The 24,207-nt window shown below is 36.1% G+C and overlaps 1 protein-coding gene across 6 annotated transcripts in view; it reads right to left on the reverse strand.

The window, feature by feature from the left end:
* Positions 1-24,207, reverse strand: part of MAGI3 (membrane associated guanylate kinase, WW and PDZ domain containing 3) — a 264,648-nt gene that overhangs the window by 26,427 nt on the left and 214,014 nt on the right. For 5 of the 6 annotated variants that reach the window (XM_024119937.3, XM_024119936.3, XM_028488987.1 and 2 more), the window contains 7 exons: positions 21,720-21,908; positions 18,678-19,283; positions 17,426-17,457; positions 15,221-15,377; positions 13,594-13,685; positions 4,160-4,352; positions 1,611-1,799 (listed from right to left, as the gene is read on the reverse strand). In XM_024119937.3, the coding sequence (XP_023975705.1) occupies positions 1,611-1,799; positions 4,160-4,352; positions 13,594-13,685; positions 15,221-15,377; positions 17,426-17,457; positions 18,678-19,283; positions 21,720-21,908 (1,458 nt within the window). The remainder of the gene's footprint in view (positions 1-1,610; positions 1,800-4,159; positions 4,353-13,593; positions 13,686-15,220; positions 15,378-17,425; positions 17,458-18,677; positions 19,284-21,719; positions 21,909-24,207) is intronic. The other variant, XM_028488986.2, reaches the window with a different exon arrangement.

Below are 24,207 nucleotides of genomic sequence, written 5' to 3' on the forward strand. Positions count from 1 at the left end.
AGCATCTATCATGCTGAGTAATAATCTTTCACTATTTTTGTTAATCTGAATGCCTGGGATTATTGCATGGTATTAGAATGAGAATATGATTATCTAAAATGGAAATCAGTATTTTGAAAAACAAATAACCAATGATACAAAATAAAATCCACCTAAATGCTGCTTCCTTTTATTTTTCTAACACAGGCCACATAATCATCCTCAAAGCATCAGTAACAGTTCCAGTTCCAAGCGTTACCATAGCAACGGCTTTTGGAAAATGGAAACTAGTATCAGTGAGCAGTGACCTGATACTATAGTAATAACTCATCCATGTCACGGAATCTTCTTCCTCTGCACAACTGTATTAATTCTAGCAAGATTTTTGCAAATTGGTTTGGCTCACAACACTTTACTGAAAGTGTTTTCTTTTTTTACTAAGGTTTTAGTGACCATCTAGTCTAAAAGGATCTCACTACCCAAGATATAATCAAATCCACTGGCAAAGGCAAGAATGCATTTTCATGTGGTCAAAGATTTTTATCACTTGACTTGGAAAAATAAAGCTACCAGACAAGCATAATACATAAATATTAATTTGCTGGTTCTCATCTTACATTCATTTGGATTTTACAATTATATTTAAAGATGATTATTTCTTAGAAACATAAAGACACAACAAATATTTAATTTGCTGAATCATAACAGCCCTGAACATACTAGAGGTAATTCCTCCTTTGTTGAGGGAATTAATACACATACTCATCCTTCTCAGATGATAATATTCTGTTAAGCTGGGTTCAGGATATTTAATTTTTCAAGGTTCAGACAAAATTTTTACCTTTCAATGAAGCATATAAGGTAAGAATGCCTCTTATCATTCAAGAAGGTCGCTTTATAGCTGGAATATGGCAATTATTATTAAATAACATGAAAGGACTATTTAAGACATATTTGGGTCAAGATTTTTCTGGCAATCTGTTTTACTTCCTCTCAACTGTTTCTAGCATTTAATTCATTTCTGCATACACGATTTCCCCTAATTTGAAAAAAAAAACCTATGCCCCCATAATTTTAAAAATTCAGCATTGTCCTTTCACTAAAGCAATTAGGTCACATCCTTGATATACTGCCACAATATAATCTGGATACAAACCAAGCTACTAATAAGACTTATTTTATGGAATCTGAGATAGATAGATAAACCTGACGCCTGGAAGGTTTGATTCAGATTACCTAATTTTTTTTTTCTAATACAGTCAATTTCCTTTCTTTTTTTTTAACTTTTTAATTTTTTTCTTGATGTGGACCATTTTTAAAGTCTTTATTGATTTTTTTGTGTTTTATGTTTTGACTTTTTGGCTGTGAGGCATGTGGGATCTTAGCTCCCCGACCAGGATTGAACCCACACCCCCTGCATTAGAAGGTGAAATCTTAACCACTGGACCACCAGGGAAGTCCCCAGATTACCTAATTTTGAAAATAAAGAAAATATTCAGCATTTAAAAAAAAGATAACTCTCTGAGGCAATTTATATCAATACATGATTCCTAACTAGTTTCATAAACCCCAGCAGGCAACTCAGAAAACTGGAATTATAGGGAGGGATAACAGGACATAGGAGCCCTTACCTCCTGGAGGTGGCTTGCTTTTGGAAGTGAGAATGACAAAGCCAAATCCTTCATTTTCTTTTCGTTGCAAGACAACATCATAGGCCTCCTGGGGAGCAGGCCTGGCTGGGACCTCTGCTCGGTTCAGGCGGGGAGAGCCATTCTGTGTTGAAAGGAAGGCTTGAGAGCTGTCATCCTCAGGTTGTTTCTCTATAATAAACATGATCAATTTTGATATTTCTGGAATATCATAACTTTGGATACATGAAGTGTTTTTGTGCTAAGCCTTTCACAAGAAAATTTAGTTCCTAATAACATAAAGAATAGAAAAGCAGCACCTCCACCCACGTGAGCTCTGGACCTAATTTGAGTGCAGATGTAGGCGGCAGCAGTCCAGCTGCCTTCTTAAATGCTCTTTAAGTACATAGTTGGAAAAATGCAAAATGTTACCTCACTTTAAAGGAAGTTTTTCAAAGCTTCTGTGAAATTTGATAGTAAAAAAATTCTTCTTGAAATTATTTTAATTCCAGCAAGGTTTTTAACCTTGACAGTAATTTTTTAAAAAGTTGATAATGAATAGCAACATAGTAAACTTCCTTTTAAAATCAACTTTAAATATAATTTAGTGCAGTGACTGACACTCATGACGTCTGAGAGGTCACTGCATCAGGATAGAGGTGCTGCCCATTACAGGTTGAGAACCGTTTGCCATCTACACAGAATTTATCTTTTACAATGTGTTTTACAACTGCAGGTTCCTGATGGGTGATACCAGATGAGTTAACCATTAGCAGTTCTCAGGCATACAAGCTGTCCACATGAACAGCAAACTCTCCTCAGCACAGATTAGGTAATATGGAATTCCTAGCAAATGGGCAGTTAACCTACACCTTTTACTCCTATTCAAGGTAACATCAGAATGTGAGAAAGAATGACACAAGTTAGTCCTAACTGATTTCAAAAGAAGAGCAAATTTTGTGCCATAATTTGATATAAAACATCATAAACAACAACCACAACACACTGCTATCGATGAATATGCATTTACAAGGTCTCTTTGGGTCAAAATCTATGTGATTCTGAGAATACGTTTTTGCACCTCAACAAAGTGTCACCAACATCCAATCATTAATAAAAAATAAAAGTTCTTTTTGATATAATGCATGGTTAGAATGAATTAGCTAAAATGCTTCCAGCAATATCAAACTACTATGAAACTTCTTCATGATGCTTTCCAGGAGGGAGCCAACCTCTAGTTGTATAGCATCACATTTTTTACTCTGTGTAGTTATGTTCTGACTTCAGCACAACCAAATGGAGGTAACACTGCATTAAAATCTGTATGCATCACGGAATACCTGATATTTAGGAAGGGAGGTGGGCCTTTACTTTGTTGTTATTTATTTATTTATTTATTTGGCTGTGCCTGGTCTTAGTTGCAGCATGCGGGATCTTTGTTGCTGCATGCGGGATCTTTTAGTTGTGGCATGAGGGATCTTTAGTTTCAGCAATGCAGGCTCTTAGTTGCAGCAACCAGGATCTAGTTCCCTGACCAGGGATCGAACCCGGGCCCCTGCATTGGGAGCAGGGAATCTTAACCACTGGACCACGAGGGAAGTCCCTGGGCCTTTACTTTGGACGCTGCAATCAAAAACATGGTGCCTCATTTTTAAGAGTAATGCAACTATTCATCAAGTTGACAAACATTTTTTTATGTCCACTCTGTGCTAGGCAGGCATTCTTCTAAGTACTGGGGACACAGCACATAACTAAATGGATGAAACTCCCAAACTACATGAGGCTTACATTCTTGTGGTGCCACAGGGCTGTCTTTTAAAAATTTTTAAGTGGCAAGAATTCACTTTTAAAAATTTCTACTTAATATTCACAAAACTATTGAAGAGAAAATACATGAGATTTTCATACCCTAGTGTAATGGTTTAGACCCCAGGCTCTGTAATTAAACTACCTGTTTTAATCCTGGTCCTACTACCTACCACCTATGTGTTTCTCAACCTTTCTGTGAGTAACTAGAATAATGATAGTGTTTACATCATAGTGTTGTAAAGAGTAAGTAAAAGAATCAATATGTCTGGGACGTGGTAAGCACTCAAATGTTAAATTATATTATACTAAAACTTGTCAAGTAGAAACATTCTGTCCTCTTTGAATATTTAGGATCATCAGGATCCAAAATATTTTGATATTCAGCTAACGGGCTATCTTGGTATGCCTAAATAACTTTGTTTTTCAGAAAACGGATCGAAGCTGATACTCTGATCTACAATGCCACATTGGCAAATTCATCAATATATATTAATATAATCTTAATATAGAGGCCCAAAATTTATTTCTCTTTTTGGATAGCAGTAGTATTATTTCTGAATCCTTTTGACCTTACATGGCCTTCCACAATGAGGCCTTGGCTCACACCAAGTGAGTTATCTCATACACTATTAAACATAATAAAATAACCTGCAAAAAACAACCCCCCAAAAACCCCCCAAAAATGTGGACTAAGTCTCTTTGTTTCTTTTTTAACTTATCAGAGTAGGAACAGGTTCACATACCACTGTAGAAGATCTTTCTTCTGACAGTTAATAACACATGGCCATTTCGAGCAGCAGTCGTCATTAGGTCTAGCACTTGTTTGTGTGATTTCCCTTTAACAGGAATTCCATCAATGCACATCAGCTCATCAGCTGCACGGAGACGACCATCTTTCTCAGCTGCGCCCAAAGGAATGATGGCCCCAATGTATATCTGATAAGATATAAGGTGTAGGTTGGTCTGTACAGTCTAATAAGATGTACTAAGATCCTTAACTACCAAGTTAAGTACTTCCTGACTCAGAACTGTGCAAACCAACAGATTTTTGCAGTTCAACATGAAAACTGTCATATTTTAGAAAGGTGAAATCTTAGAAATTGACCATTCTCCAAAATGGCACTTCAAACGACCACACCACATAATCTTTTCTGGATTTTCTGGGTTAAGGACAAGGAAGACAAAAAATACAAAGTATTTCAATAACTTAAAAAATACTACTATCACTTCCATTACTATAACAAAACAAAAACATTAAACTCAGAAAACGCAATTCTGTGGAGTAGCTACTAGTAAAGTCCACTGAATGTCATCAGGAAAGATTTTTTTTGTACACTGTTCATAGCAACTGGGATAATTCTTACAATACTCCCATTACATAAGGCTATTAGTACAAGTTTAGTATATGCAAAAGAGAAATATGTCTTGTTTCTAAATTATAAAGCAGTAAATATTTTAAGGGAACAGAGTGACCTAAGATTCACTTGCATCTATGTGAACAGATCTAATTCATTCTGTTTGCCAGCAATTAGAATCCTATAATTAGGTAATCCTAAATGTTTGGGCTAGACTCAGAGCTGCTAGAACCCTACATTTAAGAGAAGATAAAGTGAAAGCATTTCCTCTAAGATCAGGAGCAAGATAAGGATGCTCAGTCTTGTCACTTTTATTCTACATAGTATTGGAAGTCCTAGCTACAGCAATCAGACAAGAAAAAGAAATAAAAGGAATCCAAATTGGAAAGGAAAAAGTAAAACTGTCACTGTTTGCAGATGACATGATAGTATATGTAGAAAATCCTACATATATGTAGAAATTCCTGCCACCAGAAAACTACTAGAGTTCATCAATGAATTCGGTAAGGCTACAGGATACAAAATTAATATACAGAAATCTGTTGCATTTCTATACACTAATAATGAACTGTCAGAAAGGGAAATTAAGGAAACAATCCTATTTACCATTGCATCAAAAAGAACAAAATACCTAGGAATAAACCTACTAAGGAGGTAAAAGACCCATACTTGGAAGACTATAAGTCACTGATGAAAGAAATTGGAAACAACACAAAAAGATGGAAAGATATACTGTGTTATTGGGCTGGAAAACTTAATATTGTTAAAATGACCATACTATCCAAAGCAATCTGCAGATTCAATGCAATCCTTACCAAAATACCAAGGGCATTTTTCACATAACTAGAACAAATTTTTTTTTTAATTTGTATGGAAACACAAAAGATCCCAAAGAGCCAAAACAATCTTGAGAAAGAAGAACAGAGCTGGAGGAATCACACTCCCTGACTTCAGACTATACTACAAAGCTACACTAATCAAAACAGTATGGTACTGGCACAAAAACAGACACATAGATCAATGGAACAGAATAGAGAGCCCAGAAATAAACCCACACACTTATGGCCAATTAATCTATGACAAAGGAGGCAAGAATATACAATGGAGAAAAGACAGTCTCTTCAATAAGTGGTACTGGGAAAACTGGACAGCTACATGCAAAAGAATGAAATTAGAACAATCTCTAATACCATATACAAAAATAAACTCAAAATGGATTAAAGATCCAAGTGTAAGATGGGATACTCTGAAACTGCTAGAAGAAAACATAGGCAAAACATTCTTTGACATGAATTGCAGCAATATTTTTTTGGATCCATCTTCTAGAGTAATGGAAATAAAGACAAAAATAAATCGGACGTAATTAATCTTAAAAGCTTTTGTACAGCAAAGGAAACCATAAACAAAACAAAAAGACAACCTACAAACTGGGAGAAAATACTTGCAAATGATGAGACCAACGAGGGATTAATATCCAAAATATACATGCAGCTCATACAGCTTAATATCCCAAAAAAACACAACCCCATTAAAAAATGGGCAGAAGACATGAACAGACATTTTTCCAAAGAGGAAATGCAGATGGCCCACAGGCAGATGAAAAGATGCTCAACATTGCTAATCATCAGGCAAGTCAAAACCACAATGAGGTATCAACTCACACCTGTCAAAATGGTTATCATCAAAAAGTCTACAAATAACAAATGTTGGCAAGGATGTGGAGGAAAGGGAAATCTTTTACAGTGTTAGTGGGAATATAAATTGGTGCAGCCACTGTCAAAAAAAGTATGGAGGTTTCTCAAAAAACAAAAATTGCACTACCATATGACCCAGCAATTCCGCTCCTGGGTATGTATCTAAAAGAAATGAGAACACTAACTCGAAAAGATACATGTACCCCAACGTTCATAACAGCATTAATTACAATTGCCAAGATATGGAAGCAACCTAAGTGTCCATCAACAGATGAATGGATAAAGAAGATGTGATCTATATCTATATACACACCTATATATACACATATATGTACAATGGAATACTACTAGGCCATAAAAAAGAATGAAATTTTGCCATTTGAAACAACATGAATGGACTTGAAGGGCATTATGCTAAGTGAAATAAGTCAGACAAAGACAAATACTGTATGATATCACTTATACGTGGAATATATCACTTATATGTGGAAAAATACAAAAAACTGGTGAATGTAACAAAAATGAAGCAGACTCATAGATATAGAAAACAAACTAGTGGTTACCGGTGGGGAGAGGGAAGGGGGGAGGGGCAATATGGGCATAAGGGATTAAGAGGTACAAACTATTATATATGAAATAAGATACGAGGATATATTGTACAAAATGGAATACAGTCAATATCTTATAATAATTATAAATGGAGTATAACCTTTAAAAATTGTAAATCACTATATTGTACACCTGTAACTTATATAACATTGTACATCAACTATACTTCAATTAAAAAAGAGAGAAGAGAAGAGAAAGGTTTCTCCCAAGTTGTCTGAGAAAAATTCTTAAAACGCCTAAGTGAACAAACACTATGAGTATCAACAAAATAGGAAGTGACAAACTACATCTATGAAACTACATCTACCATCAGAAACAATCAAGAGAAATATAACTAGTTTGGAGGAGGTACGGTCCAACATGGTGTTGTAAGAAGATCCTGAACTCACCTCCTCCCATGGACACATGGAATCTACAGCTACATATGGAACAATTCCCTCTGAAAAAGATTTGAAAATTAGCTGAACAATTCCTTCATAAGAAATGGTAAAAAGGCCACACTGAGATGGGTAGGAAAGGCAGAGACATGGTCTGCCAAACCCTACCCCCCAGCACAGTGACCTATAATCAGAGGCATCTCACAAATCTGGAGCTTCTCCCTAAGGAGTGAGGGGTTTCGTGCCTCACATCATGCAACTTAACCTTTGGATCTGCAATGGAGAGATGGTCCTCCAAAATGTCTGGCTTGGAAAACCAAAGGGGCTCACATCCAGGGGACCCAAAGGGCTATAGGGAACTGCAATACTTTTCTTAAAGGGTTTACACAGAGAGCAGCAGTTTGAAAACTGCCTAGACTGTATGTGAAGGAGATTCATTTGCTACTCTTAAAGCATCTGCTGAAGGTCTGGAGCTCTACTGGGACTCTCTCCAGGGATAGAGGTGCTAGCAGGCGCCAATTTTTGTGCTCTCCCTCTACTCTGCTGTGCCAGTGGATGCACCCTGGCCCTACACTCTCCTACTGCCCCGCTGAAGCTAGTGGGTATGCCCCGGCCCTGAACTCTCTTGCTGCTTATCTAAAGCTGGTGGGCACATGTAGTCTACAAAGGGGTCATTCCTTGATTGCCTGGCACTGGTGGCCAGGGCAGCCTGCATTCTTGAGTCTCATGAGACTGTAACAATAAGAGAGACAGTTCTTGACAAGCTCCCACCCCCATGGCACTACACAGACTGCAGACTGAAACACCACCCCCCCACCCCAGTCTTTCTGTGAAAAAGGCCTATTTACTTGTCCTAGCTTGAGGGGCAGGATTCAGCTTTGCCACACATCTAGAGGCTACAGAGGTGCTTTCAGGGAACAGAGGCTGGAGATGCCATCTTTGCACTCTTCCCTGCCTTCACTACAGCTTCTCTGGTACCTCCCAGAAATGAGCTTATAAACTTGTTTGAAGTCCTGATTTTTGCAACTGTCACGTAGGTGATACCTTCAGATCTCCTGGTCTGGAGGCCAGCAGAGTTTACAACTGCAGTCCCACAGGACTGTGTATGTTGACATACTTTAAAAGCTGCTGCCTGAGGGTATGGCTTCCAATCAGCCTGAAGCTAGATGCTGACTGAGGTCCCTCTCTTTGGAACACTGAGAGGTCTTGGCACACCCTCAGTGACTGGGACTTATTGAGAATAAATCAGGCTGCTTAGACAATCACAAAGGTTGGAGAGACAACCAAGAGCTAGGGTAAAGTTGAAAGATAAGGTCATCTCCTAAACAAGGTCAATCCTTCAAGACTGGGAGAGGTAGCTGCTTCACCTAATACAAAGAAACAAAAATAGAGAGTTAAGCAAAATGAGGAAACAGAGAAATATATTCCAAATGAAAGAACAAAATAAAACCTAAGGAAAAAAACCTTAATGAAATGGAGATAAGTAATTTACCTGATACAGAGTTCAAAGTAATGGTCATAAAGATGCTTACTGAATGTGGGAGAAGAATGCATAAACACAGTGAGAACTTCAATAAAGAGACAGAAAATATAAGAAAAGTACTACACAGAAGTCATGGAGCTGAAGAATACAATAACTGAACCGAAAATTACACTAGGGGGATTCAACAGCAGACTGGATAAAACGGAAGAAAGAATCAGTGATCTAGAAGACAGGGCCATGGAACTCACCCAACAAGAGCAGCAAAAAGAAAAAAAAAAGATGAAAAAAAGTGAAGATAGCCCAAGGTACCTATGGAATGACTTCAAGCAGAAAAGCATTTGCATTATAGGGGTGCCAGAAGGAGAAGAGAGAGAGAAAGGAACAGAAAACTTACCTGAAGAAATAATGGCTGTGAAAACTTCCCTAACCTGGGAAAGAGACAGACATCCAGATCCAGAAAGCCCAGAGGGTTCCCAAAAAGACAAACCCAAAAAGATCCACACAGAGATACATTATAATTAAAATGTCAAAAGTTAAAGAGTGAATCTTAAAAGCAGCAAGAGGAAAACAACATGTTACATACAAAGGAACCCCCAAAAGACTATGAGCAGACTTTTCAGCAGAAACTTTGCAGGCCAGAAGTGAGTGGCATGATATATTCAAAGTGCTGAAAGGAAAAAACTTCCAACCAAGAATACTCTACTCAGCAAAATTATCATTCAGAATTGAAGGACAGATGGAGTTTTCCAGACAAGAAACGGTCAAAGGAGTTCATCACCACTAAACTGACCTTATGAGAAATGTGAAAGGGACTACTTTAGCTGAAAAGAAAGGGCATTAATTAGCAAACAAGGAAACATATGAAAGTATAAATCTCATGGGTAAGGTAAATATAATCACTTACAAAGCTAGTATGAAGGTTAAAAGACAAAAGTAGTAAAATAACTATAACTAGAATAATCAGTAACGGGATACACAAAATAAAAAGATGTGAAATGTGACATCAAAAACGTAAAATGTGATGGGGGGAGTAAAAATGTAGAGTTTTAGAATACATTCAAACTTAACTTGCTATCAACTTAAAATAGATTGATATATATATATATATATATATATATATATATATATATATATATATATAAGCTGTTATATGTGAGCCTCATGGTAACCACAAACAAAAACCTATAGTATACACACAAAAGATAACAAAAATAGAATATGAGCATAACATAGAAAGCAAGAGAAGAAAGGAACAGAGAGGAACTACAAAACAGCCAGAAAACAATTAACAAAATGACATGTACATACCTCTCAATAATTACTTTAAGTGTAAATGACTAAATTCTCCAATCAAAATACTTAGAGTGGCTGAATGTATAAACAAACAAGACCCATCTATATGCTGCCTATAAGACACTCACTTCAGATGTAAGGAGACACAAAGACTGAAAGCAGAGGGATGGATAAAGATGTTCTGTGCAAAAAGAAACCAAAAGAAAGCTGAGGTAGCTATACCTACATCAGACAAAATAGACTTTAAAACAAAGACTGCAATGAAAGACAAAAAGGGCATTACATAATGATAAAGGAGTCAATCCAACAAGAAGATATAACATTTGTAACTATTTATGCTCCCAACATAGAGGCACCTAAATATATAAAGCAAATATTAACAGACCTGAGAGGAGAAACCGACAGTAATACAGTAATAGTAAGGAATTTTAATACTCCACTTACATCAATGACTAGATCATGCAGGCATAAGATCAATCTTGGAAACGTGGGCCTTAAATGACACATTAGAATGGATAATCTTAACAGATATATATATAGAACATTCTATCCAAAAGTAGCATATTACACATTCTTCTCAAGTGGAACACTCTTCAGGACAGATCACATGTTAAGCCACAAAACAGTCTCAATAAATTTAAGAAGACTGAAATTATATCAAGCATCTTTTCCAACCACAAGGGTATAAAAGTAGAAATGAATTATAAGAAAATTGGGAAAAATCACAAAATGTGAAGATTAAAGTACATGCTACTGAACAACCAAATGAAGAAATCAAGAGAGAAATATAAAAAAAATACCTTGAGACAAATGAAAATGGATATACAACTTACCAAAATCTCTGGGACGCAGCAAAAGTAGTTCTAAGAGGGAAGTTCATAGCAATACAGGCCTACCTCAAAACAAGAAAAATCTCAAACAATTAGCTTTACACCTAAAGGAACTAGAAAAAGAACAAAAGAAGCCCAAAGTTAGTAGAAGGAAGGAAATAACAAAGATCAGAGTAGACATAAATGAGATAGAGACTAAAAAGACAATAGAAAAATGAAACTAAGAGCAGGCTCTTTGAAAAGATAAATAAAATTGACAAACCTTTAGCTAGATTCATCAAGAAAAAAAGAGGGCTCAAAAGTAAAATCAGAAATAAAGAGAAGTTACCCTTGATGCCACCAGAAATACAAAGGATCATAAGAAACTACTATGAACAATTATATGCCAAAAAACTGGACAACCTAGAAAAAATGGATAAATTCCTAGAAACATGCAATCTTTCAAGAGTAAATCATGAAAAAGTAGAAGATCTGAACAGACCAATTACTAGTAAGGAGACTGATTCAGTAATTAAAAACCTACCAGCAAACAAAACTCCAGGACCTGACGGCTTCACTGGTGAATTCTACCAAACATTTAAAGAAGATTTAATACCTATCCTTCTCAAATTCTTCCAAAAATTGAATAGGAGGGAACACTTCCAAACTCATTCTATGAGGCCAACATTACCCTGATACCAAAAATAGACAAGGACACCCCCCAAAGAGAAAATTACAGGCCAACATCACTGATGAACACAGATGCAAAAATCCTCAATAAAACATTAGCAAATCAAATTGAAAAGTACATTAAAAGGATCATACACCATGATCAAGTGGAATTTATTCCAGGGATGCAAGAATGGTTCAACATCCACAAATCAATCAATGTGATACACCAAATTAACAAAATGAAGGATAAAAATCATATGATCATCTCAACAGGTACAGAAAAAGCATTTGACAAAATTCAGTGTCCATTTATAACAACTCTCAGCAAAGTGTGTAGAGGGAACACTCCCCAACATAATAAAGGCCATATATGACAAGCCCACAGCTAACACCATACTCAACAGTGAAAGCTGAAAGCTTTCCCTCGAAAATCAGGAACAAGACAAGGATGCCCACTCTTGCCACTTTTATTCAACATAGTATTGGAAGTCCTAGCCATAGCAATTAGGAAAAAAAAGAAATATACATATGATGTCTTCTTTATACACACACACACACACACACACACACACACACAACTACTACTCAGCCAGATCACATGTTAAGCCACAAAACAAGTCTCAATAAATTTAAGAAGATAGAAATTATATCAAGCATCTTTTCCAATCACAATGGTATAAAACTAGAAATCAATTACAAGAAGAAAATTGAGAAAATCACCAGATGCGAAGATTAAACTACATTAAAAAGAACGAAATCTTGGTAACTGCGACAACACGGATGGACCTGGAGGGCATTATGCTAAGTGAAATAAGTCAGAGAAAGACAAATGCTGTGTATTCTCACTTATATGTGAAATACGAAGAACAAAATAAATAAACAAACAAACAAAACAAAACAAAACTCCTAGAACAGAATGGTGGTTGACAGTGGAAAGGGGGTTGGGGGGAGGGAGGCACAAACTTCCAGTTATAAAATAAATGAGTCATGGGGATGTAATGTACAGCATGGGGACTACAGTCAGTAATACTGTAGCGCATATTTGAAAGTTGCCAAGGGAAAAATCTTAAAAGTTCTTATCACAGGAAAAAAATTTATAACTTTGGTGACGGATGGTAACTAGACTTATCGTGATGATCATTTTGTGGTGTATACAAACATCAAATTGTTATGTTGTACATCTGAAACTAATATAATGTTATATGTCAATCATAGCTCAATTAAAAAGAAAAGAAAGAAAAAAAAAAGAAACAATCAAGGTATTTTATATTTGCCCTATGTAGGGCAACCTGCCTTAAACTTTGTTCTGATGATTATTTTAACCGAAACTGATATGACTAATTAGAACACATTTATACTCTATAAATCAAATGTTCTAGTCAGAAATAGAAAGAAGCCCGTCATTTTAAAAGAATATTGTTATTCACCTAACTTCTAAGCATGATAATAACATAGTCTTTCTTGATATTATACAAAAAAAGTTTAAATATGTTCTTAAATTCTAAGCACAGTACTTTTTATCAAACTAAGGGCAAAACAAAAATAAACCCACTATATTTGTTCTCTAAGTTTGAGTGAGAATCCTGTATAAATAAAATTCTAGATGTAAATGCTTTGCTAGTATAACCATTCATTACTCTCTAATTTACAGCTGACATATTCAGCTTTTACCTATAGTTTTAACCTCAGCTACACCAAGTTAACTGAGGTATTATGACACCAATAGAAATGTAGTTCTTCCTCATATTAATGAAACTGTTAGAGAAAACAAAATCTTTTAAAAAACCAAACAAAAAAGAAAACAAAACAAAAACACCGTATTCTACCAAATCTCTACTTAAAAGTTTTAACAGGAACAGCCAAATTTCAAAGTATTTAAACTTACAGATTGGTCAGGTCCATCTCCTCCCAGCACTCTAAAGCCAAACCCTGATTCTTGTTTCCGAAGAAAAACATCCAAATCTTTGGTGTTTGGCGCTAAGGAAAACCAGAAAATAATAAATACAAACATACATACATAATACATACTTTGATTTATTTTTAAAGGATTAATAATACAATAAAATTCAATCATAAATCTGTTTTGTGCTCTAACCCAAACTTTTGTGGCACGCAGGCCTCTCACTGTTGTGGCCTCTCCCGTTGCAGAGCACAGGCTCCGGACGCGCAGGCTCAGCAGCCATGGCTCAAGCGCCCAGCCGCTCCGCGTCATGTGGGATCCTCCCGGACCGGGGCACGAACCCGTGTCCCCTGCATCGGCAGGCGGACTCTCAACCACTGAGCCACCAGGGAAGCCCTCTAACCCAAACTTTGAATCAAGACTGCTTAGGAATATTTGCTCCCACTTCCATGCTCTCAGTATTACACGTCCGTTAATTCTTGATGCTTTCAAATCAATGTTTCAACTTCCTAAATATGGCCTGGGACTATCAAGACAAAGATCTGTAACAGGTTAAATAAGTACGAAGTCAATTATATATAATGTTTCCACTTGTGTACATCTTTTCCAAGGTAGACCTAAATCTATTTCTAAAAATAAATAAATTTTAAAAATTAAACCTACTTAAATCTATGATTTTACTTTGGAAAAGATCTATCATTAGTAAGTAAATTAGTATGAAAATGAATTTCCACTCTATGCACACTCTCTTCTCATCATATCTCAGCTGGACTGCTCGAAGGAGTCTACTCTATGCTTTGGTTTCCTCCTCAGATTACACACCCCTCTGATTCATCATCCTTCGTATTCCTGCCAGGAAAATCTTTCTGAAAGACAAGTCCAACAATTTCATCCCTATGGTTAAAACCATTCTGTGGCTCTCTATCATGTATACCACTGTCTCCAGCTTCCTCAGAATGGCATAATCTGCCCTCCACAAGCTGCTCCTGCTCTCCCCCTCTGGTTTCCCTTGCCAACCACACGCAGCTAAACTGAACTCCTTGCAGAACCCAGCCCATACAAGGTCAATGTGCACATGCTATTCCTTCTTTCTTTCCCTTTTATCTGTCTCATAAACACCTACCTCATTGTCTTGAAAGACTTGGTTAAAGCTTAACTTCCTATATGAAGCAGTATCTGACACTTCCTACTACCCACAGCTGTAAAATTGAGCATTTTCTACTTTGGATCCCAATTCATCTAGTCCATCCTTCTATTACTGAACCTGTTAGGGGCTTATCTGCACTTATTTGTATATGTATTTGATTACCTCTTTGTCTTTTCCTTTTAGGCTTAATCATCTTTTGGGGTGCAGGGCCTATGTAACCTATTACCTCTGTATCCCCATTACCTACTATGATGTTGGGTAGACAGAAGGCCCTTAATAATACATAGTTTTGAAGAAAATAAATGAATGAATGTTGAATATAAATGGAAGAAGCCCAAAGTCATATTAAAATGGGAATGAAGGAATAACTTCAACATGGTTTTGAAAGATGCAAAAGTCGAGTTTTTAAGAAAATTCAAATTAATTTTGTTGCATGCTTTCCTGAAATATTCCACAACTACTTACGTTTATCTTCATATAAAGTCTTAGATTTCAGGTAGACCTCAGAAGGATCCAATTTCGGGGATCCTGACCTGATAATGCTGGGTGGAAAAGGCATAGGCTGGGGAATGGGCTCATTTATGGCCTCCAAACTTCCTGAATTTTCCTTTTTATCTGTTTTCTGAAATGGAAAAGGGCCTTACTTAGTATCTCGAAAAGCCAGATGTTTGATTACTGCATAAAACTGTTGTCTGAACTGGGTATGTCAACTGATTACAGTTGTGTAAGCAGCAGGGTCAAAGCCACAGCATATCTGCAGTCTTATAGGAATTCACTTTCATAGCTGTGTGTATTTGATTAAAACATATTTCACTTAAATTAGAAAAAGTTGAAAATGATATCAATTAGTCCTACGTTTAAGCAATTTTGCCCTTTTCTCCACCACCAAGATACAAATTGACTTTGAGAAGATAAATAAGGATACAACACAAGGCAGCATTTCCAAGTAAAGCAAGAGGGAGACTCGAAGAGAATACATCCATGTAATTCTTGATAAATCCCATCCTCCCCACTCACTGAGTTTAATTCTCAGTGAAGATGTTTAAGGTAATGTTCTTTCTAAGAAAATGAAATAGGAAGTGTTAACTAATTTAGGTTATAAAGATGACACTGTAAAAACCTGCATGGCCAATCCAAATATATCACGAAAAAATGCACCATGCCTGAGAATCAGACAAGGGATATTTTCAAATGTTCCTATTCAGACAGAACTTTCCCAAAAGAATAGCTCAGTAAAATGACTTCTTTAATGAAATTTAAAAATGAAATCCAATAAATAGCCTAAGAAAATAAATACTATGGTTTTGGGAACAGCTTGTTATCCTGAATTACGGTTAGAAGAGGGGGATCATAGACATTTATGATAAGATAATTAATGTGACTAGGATGCAGGAGCAGCAGCTTGTCAGGTAAGAGTGAGGGGACAGTCGCTATAAAGCATTGTGCCAGAAGGGACCCTGCACTGACCCAGACCCTGTCAGATGGCCGGGAGATAAGAGCAGTCTCTTCCTCTTTCTCCCACATGTCCTAGGATTCTGTCAGAAGCAGTGAGAGGTCATCTGAGACTTCCATCAATTATAAAACATTAGGGTCCCCATGGCTGCACTGGCATTCGTTATGAAATAGATAGGGTAGCACAGAAGTTACAAATGAGTACTAGAGGGACCAGAGAAATGGAGAAAAATATACTGCAATTTTAACTGAATAGGCAAAAAGAATTTCTGCTCACATTGGACCTAACTGGTCTACTTTTCTATAAAAGTGCTGAGTGTTTCTTTCTGCCTGATCCATAAAATGGCAAATTTGCTGAGGATCCGATTTGGTGGGCTAAGGAGAAGTAATCCATTTTGTATCTGATGGTCTTTTGTTTAGCAGCCCAGGGTTTATGGTTATGGAAGACCATCTTTCAACTATAAGATGACAGACTCCAAATCAAGCAAAATAGAGCAAATTAGGATTTTATACACGATTGTCTTTATATCCATGTCCATATAATTGTGGATATTTAAGTAGCTACACGTGTACCTGGCACTGTTTCTTTCATACCATTATTTGGTGTGTCCTTTGTTTAGGTCTTATTCTCTACACAGGTCTTTAAATAGGCTAGTCAGTTATTCAGAAGAATGCCAGAGAAAACTGTTCCAAGTCTGACAGCCTCTCACTCTGATAACAAGCAAATTGAGCACAGAGGCCACAATTGCTCTAGAAAGTCCTGTTTAGGGCTAAATGTCAGAAGGTTATCTAAATGTGGGTAAATTATAGTCCCTGTGAATTTATGTGAAACTACTACATCTTCCCATAGTACATCTGCTCGAACATTTAGCTACTCCTTACCCTTGTTCCTCTGAAACACAAAGAAAGTAATAGGACCCATCAGTAGGCACCTCAGTGTGTCCATGTTTTACTATTTACAAGACAGGACTATTGGTAGTACAGGCCTCTAATATTCTTCCAGCAGAAATACTTAACCAGCAGAGCACACCTCCTTTATGGGCAGCTCTTCTAACTCACACGCTTCCCTCTGAGTTTCTGATACAAACCCAGGGCAGTCTGCCTCTTGGCTCCTGCCTGTCTGTAAACGCCACCCCCATGAGCTGCCCTCATGGAGGGGAACGCAGCATCTCTCTCCGTGTGTTCGGAAGAAGCATTTGAGGACCACTGTATACTCACCATTTTGGCAGTTTTAGTTGGTGAAGAAGGACCTTAAAAAAAATGAGCCACATTTTAAAAACAGAGGAAGCATTCCCAGATCACAAATACTGCTAATGTTTATGACAAAACTAGCTTTGACTTTTAGTAGGCTAGTAAATTATGTCCAATATGTTCTACGTGCCAGGCATTATACACATATTTCATTTTTTATGACAATCCTAAGGCATAAATGTTACTGCCATTTTATAGATAAAGTAAACAAAGACTCCAATAGATTAACATTACTTTCCTGTACTGCGGAACCAACCAGCAACTAGGCAGGAAATTGACATCCAACCTGTTTGACACCAAACCCTGGACTCTCATATTTGTTGGAACTCTGGATAATTCTCCAGCCCTCACGAAGAGATATGAGCACATTCTACCATACCACACAGAGAAGAAACAAAAATAATTCAAAGAAATGAGAATAATTTTAAAAAGCCCCAATGAAGTTAAACTGCTCAATTGCCTCAAAAATGAAAACTAAAAGCCAGTGAGATATATGTGAAGGGCTAAATTTTATTCTTTAAAATACTAGTCATTCATAGGTATGGATTTAAGAAAGCCCATTAAAACACGACTTTGTGATTAGTCCTTGGAACTGCATTTATGTCTGGGAGCAGTTCAAGTCAGTTGATGACCTTGGAAAATAAAATTATATTTATCTCACATGAGCACTGTGGGGTTTAATTAACATTTACGGACAGATACTAAAGCTTAAGATAAAAGCTTTATGAGCACAAGCTATCATGATTGCTTTTACAGAACAGATTAACACACCATCCAACATTTTGCTTATTCACAGAGATGCTAGCTCTTTCAAAACATCCTTGGTACATTACAGAGGTCCAGATGAAGTACCACTGCTTGAAAGAGTCCATTTCTATTATTGCCATCAACAGAGAAAATGGAATTAAGAGGATATATTTCATTTGAAGTAGCACAATGTTGTGACTCTCTCTAATCATTAAAGTCATAATATCAGATTTTAAAAAGAATATAGAGGGAAAGAAATCCATAATGGACACAAATGAAACCGCAAATAACTAAACAAACTGCTACAAAAGATACTGCTTATGGAAGCAGTCAGACAGAACTTAAGGAAAATGCATACTAATTACCAGTTCAGCCTGCTGGGAAAAGAGATATTCTGACCTGTAAGGAAGGACAATTCACAGATACAAATGCATGAACAATGAAGATTTTTCCTTGTTGCGCTTTTACTCACCTCCTCTTAAGATAAGCAATGGTACATCTGCACCTACTGGAAACTGCTTTAGCACCTCTACCACTTGGAGATGTGTTAAATTCTGCACATTTTGACGGTAAATTTCCTTAATTATATCCCCTTTCTGTAGGCCTTGACACCACTGACTATCCAATATCATTTTCACCTTCTGTCCAGTTGGGCTGTCAGCAATTGCAAACCCAAAGCCTTTAGGGCCCTTGATCAGAGGGATAGTCACTAGTTCTGGCTGGGAGCTGCCTGATGATGCCATAGACGCTCTCTGCTCACTCAGATCTGATGGTCCATTGAGACGATCACTGATCAAGGTGTGCCCCGATTTTCCATTCTGGTCCAGAACCATCACTCCTGACTTAAAATCCTGAGTATTCATGCAAGTCTCTCCCTTAGTTAATGACTGTCCATTGATGACAGGAGTAGCAGCAACAATGTCCACAACAGGATCTTCATTGTCATCAGGAAGTGGATAACCACGACATAAAGTGAGGTTTACATACTGATTGACGGGTACCAGTTGAAACATCTGGACAACATCTGCATGGGTGTGACCAAGGACACAGTTGCCATTGATGTCTACAATAACATCACCTGGTAAAACATAAGTCATGTTAAAAATATTAAAACCATCAAATAAGTTAATTTTTTGTTGGGGGAGATGAAAATAACTGAAGTTTAGCATCTAAATTTGAATTTTGGAAACCTCTTACTGTTCATTAACTACTGAAAAGATAGATTTTGAACATCGACATGTCACTCTCCCTTCTGTGACTCCTCTCTAAAAAGAATATATAAATGTATAAATTCTTAATTATCTTAGTTGCAAAGAGTTATGACCTCAAGCTGAAGTGAATCTTTAAAAAATTAACTGCAGATTCATATTATCATTGTTAGTATATCCTTTGAGTCACACCTAAGTGGTCACACAAAGCTAGGCACATTGTAGTAGGTGTTCAGTACATAGAAGAGGAGTGAATAACCCCATTGGCTACTTGTACAAACAGGTAATCTTTAAACACTACCTTATTTCTTGATTTTAAGTAGCCATTGATTACAATGTACTTAAAAATTCATTCTAGTTTGAACAATGTAAGGCTGAAGGTTAGAATAATAACTTATGAATGTATTTTCTTTTAGCATCTTTCTTTTTTGTGGATTTTTTCAATTTAGTGTAATTTAGTTTTCAAAAGGAAAAGTAAGCAACAAAAAAATTCAACAGAAGCAAAGAATATATTATTTAAGATGCTGGAAATTCAGCTGAATTAATCCTTGTAAAAGTTGGTTTTGCTTTTCTGATTTTACATTATTATGACCACTTTGGTTACAGGATTATTACCACTTGACATTTATCAGTTGTGTTTTTCTTAATGCAGCTTTAGCTTTTAAAATTTGTCCTCTGATGTCTCATCCATTTGCTGCTTTTATTTGAATACGATTATTTAAAAGGTTATTGCCAAATAAAGGTGCTTTAATTTGTTCTGATTGCATGTAGGCTTTAAAAAATCAACATGAATGGTATTTAAAAACAAATGTTAGTCTGTGGAAATTTGTTGCAAAATTCAAGAAGCTATAGAAATTAGACTAATTAGAAACAAAGTTTTGACTTTTCTTCCCCTGGTCAAAGTTCCCAGAATTTTAATGGAAGTATTATATTGTTATACAAATTAATAACAGTTTTAGGCATATCTGAATCTATATTATAAAATCCTGACAGTATACACAATAGCTACAAGATGTGTTTCATGGACAAAATATTTAAAAAGTCAAAATTGAGGACTTAGGAAAAAACTTTACTATTAATTTTAATCTCGAGTTTGTTAATTTTATAAAGTAATAAAAGAGAGCTAAAAATAATTTTCTTTATAAATATAACTTTTGATTATTTTAAGTTTTCTTGTTTATGTTTCTATCACCTAATTGGGAAAGCATAATATGAGAGAGCCCATATCCCAATTGAAAATAAGTTGATATCTGCCATCAAAAGTAATATGACAATTGAATTGTCCAAATGGGGGACATATTTACACAAAGTATGTGAAATAACAGAGGATTAGAAAAGTCTAGCAAACTGTGTAAGAAGCAACCTCAGTGGATTACTAAAATCTTTCTGGAAAAAAGTACTTAAACCTTCCCCATAATCAGTAACTAGTCTTAAACTTCCTCTAACCCACTCAGCCATAAACACTGTCAGCTGTATAAAAATATCTAACAATCATTAAGTAAGGATGTTGGGAAAACTATGTAAAAGACAAATTTATACAGCTCTGTAAAAATAGTAATATTATTGCCTATAATTCTTAACATAGCAGTTTAATTTTACTAACAGCCACTAAGGAAGCAAAAAGAAAAACACCCCAACTTGGAAAATAACTGTGGGATATAACAATTTGTTCAGTATCATTATAAACATCGCAATGAATCATTTTTCAAAAAAGATTACAGGTTAATGTTAAATAACTCCAAAAGTACCCAATATAATCAGAGAAAATCAAACTATCAAATAGTTTTCTGAGATGGTTAATAAATCTTTAGCTTAGTACAGCCAAAGAGTTATCTCAAAATATGCAAACTATTCAAAAAATTAATAAATTTAATGTTTTGACTAAGTTTCCACTTATTTGTAAAAATGACCCTCCTTCAAAACTAGCATGCACTTAGTTTAGAAGATAAACTATTTTAATACAGGCATCTCCCTCTTCAGTTGTATAATTTAGTTCTCTCTCTCTTTATTTATATAAATATATATATACACAGAAGTTTTATATATACTTACATAGCTATTATATAATATTTGTTATATACGTTACATATATAATATATATATAACTTTTTCACTATAATTTTTGTTATAGTATCATAACTCTTTAAGTATTTCTTTTTTTTTTTGGGCCACGCCTCACGGCATGCGCAGGATCTTAGTTCCCCGACCAGGGATCGAACCCGTGCCCCCTGCAGTGGAAGTGTGGAGTCTTAACCACTGGACAGCCAGGGAAGTCCCTCTTTAAGTATTTCTGAAAAATCTGTTACCTGGTGCAATTTTCCCATCCTGAGCTGCAGGACCATCTTTCAGCACATTTTTCACTTGTAGGAACTCATCAGGCCTATCTCCACCAATAATGGTAAAACCAAATCCCATTGTGCTTTTTTTCAATGATGCTCGAACAAGGATTCCTTTAAGCTGGGATGGATCTCGAGTAAAGTGTGATTTTTCCATATCTGTGTAAAAATGAGAAAAAAGAATAATTACAATGAATATAGCCCTTGAAGCTAATCTCCAAGATAGTCTCTATAACTTAGATATAACAAACCATAACATAACACGAAAAAAATAGGAAAGAACCTAATGTTATAGAACAGTTGGAATTTAAATTCATAAACTAAATCACTGAAAAAAAACCTTAGCTAATGAATCATTTATCTTTTATAGGACTCTTCTATGTCATTTGAAAGGTAAAAACATCTACTTTATCCCCTCCTCACTGCCTTGCTTGTACTTACTTTTTCTTATCCCAAAGAGTCCTTTATTTAGAAGTCAAAATGACACTCCTGAAGGGTAAACTTTATTATTAAATTCCTGAAAGCCTTCAGCACTCATTCAGATGTATATTTCATTTGAATAAGCAGCTACTGAGGTCTATGCAGAAAACACTATACTAGGAAGATGAAGGCAACTGTCACAAACTTATAAAAGAGAATACATCGAGAACTTTTTATAATTTATGACTCAGGCTCTCTGCAGCCTTTAATTTATATCTGATGAGAGCAGCAAATCCCTGCACTATCAGTATATAGCTCCATGTGTCTTTCCCTTTTACTCATATTTAGTGGAAACTTTAGGAAGACAAAAAGCACAGCTCCTCTGAAAAGCCTATTTTAAGAGGTTTCCCCAGATGATCCTAGAACTAAAAGTGATCCATATTTAAAAGTAATACCTCTCTTCTCCTCCCCAGAAACTTTCGCTCCTCTCTTCCACTGGCTGCCGTTAGGGCACTTATGAAAACCGTGGGGATCAAATTGTACAGCTTCATAATTTATAAAGCATTGTTTAAGTTATCTTTTTAAAATACGGTTTAAACTTTTCTCACAAATCTCTTTTTTAACAGCTTTATTGAGCTATAATCCAATAATGACAGAATTATACAAGTCAATGACGTGCAACCATCACCACAGTCTAATTTTAGCACATTTTTCTCTCCCTCCAAACACACACACCAAAGAAATCTCTGTGTCCATTAGCAGTCACTCCCCATTTCTCCCCAACCTGCCCTCACATCCTAGTCTTAGGCAACCACTAGTCTACTTTCTGTCTATAGATTTGCCCAATCTGGACTTTTAATATAAATGGAATAATATAATATGTGGTCTTTTGAATGCTTTATTTCACTTAGCATAATTTTTTTGAGGTTCATCTGTGTTGTAGCATGTGTTAGTACTTTATTCCTTTTTATTGCCAAATAATATTCCACTGTGCAGATATATCACATTTTATTTATCCATGTATCAGGTGATGGTATTTGGATTATTTATACTTTTTGGATATTAAAAATAATGTTGCTATGAACACTCATGTACCAGGTTTTGTGGGGGCAAATATTTTCATTCCTCTTAGTTACATACTGGGAATGGAAATGCAGCAGTTACCATAAACATATCATAACTATGTTTAACATTCTGAAGGACTGCCAAACTTTTCCAAAGTGGCTGTACCATTTTACATTTCCACCATCAATGTATGAGGGTGCCAGCTTCTCCACATCCTTGCCAACACCTGTTACCGTCTGCTTTTTTGGTTATAGCCATTCTAGTAGGCATGGAATGGTCTTACACTGTAGTTTTGATGCTCATTTCCCTAATGACTCAAATTAACAAGGGTGACTTGTTTCATATTTAGACCACACTGAGCACTAATATCAAGACCAGAGTTAATCTGTGTGTACCTGCTGCTGCCCCTCCTAGCAAAGTGTTCTAAGAGGCATGCATTAAACTTACTGGCAATTAGAAAAGAACAATCCTTGGGGCTGCTCTGTATGGTTGTATAGATTGTGCAGTATGCATATGGCTCCTGCAAGAGGTAGGGCTGCCCTGCAAATACTGACAAAGGCAGGTTTGGGATAGGAGTGGGTGTACTTTATTCATTATGTTCTTCCCAGATTTGCTGATCTCTTACAAATACAAGCACTTGACATTAAAAAAAAAATCGGCTATTTTGGCCCTCTCAAAGGAGAGGACTAGACTCCAGACAGGATTGTATTCACCACAGTAAACACTATTTTGTGAGGCCTCTGATTTGGCCAGTCAGGCTACTTGTGGCAATACCTCAGTGCATTGCTGGCTCTTGATGAGCCTCTGACATTCAAACTAGCAACTCATCTCTGAACAAAATATTACTTAAAAAAATTATTTGACATGCTCAAAGCCTATTTAGTTATGTAAGCTGATTATGACTGCCCCCTAGTGTTGCCTATCAGATGGTAGATAAGATCATTTAAGTACTGTGTACAGGTACTTGAGGAAA

This window comes from Physeter macrocephalus, chromosome 4 (genome assembly GCF_002837175.3).
Source record: "Physeter macrocephalus isolate SW-GA chromosome 4, ASM283717v5, whole genome shotgun sequence".
Taxonomy (NCBI): Eukaryota; Metazoa; Chordata; class Mammalia; order Artiodactyla; family Physeteridae; genus Physeter; species Physeter macrocephalus.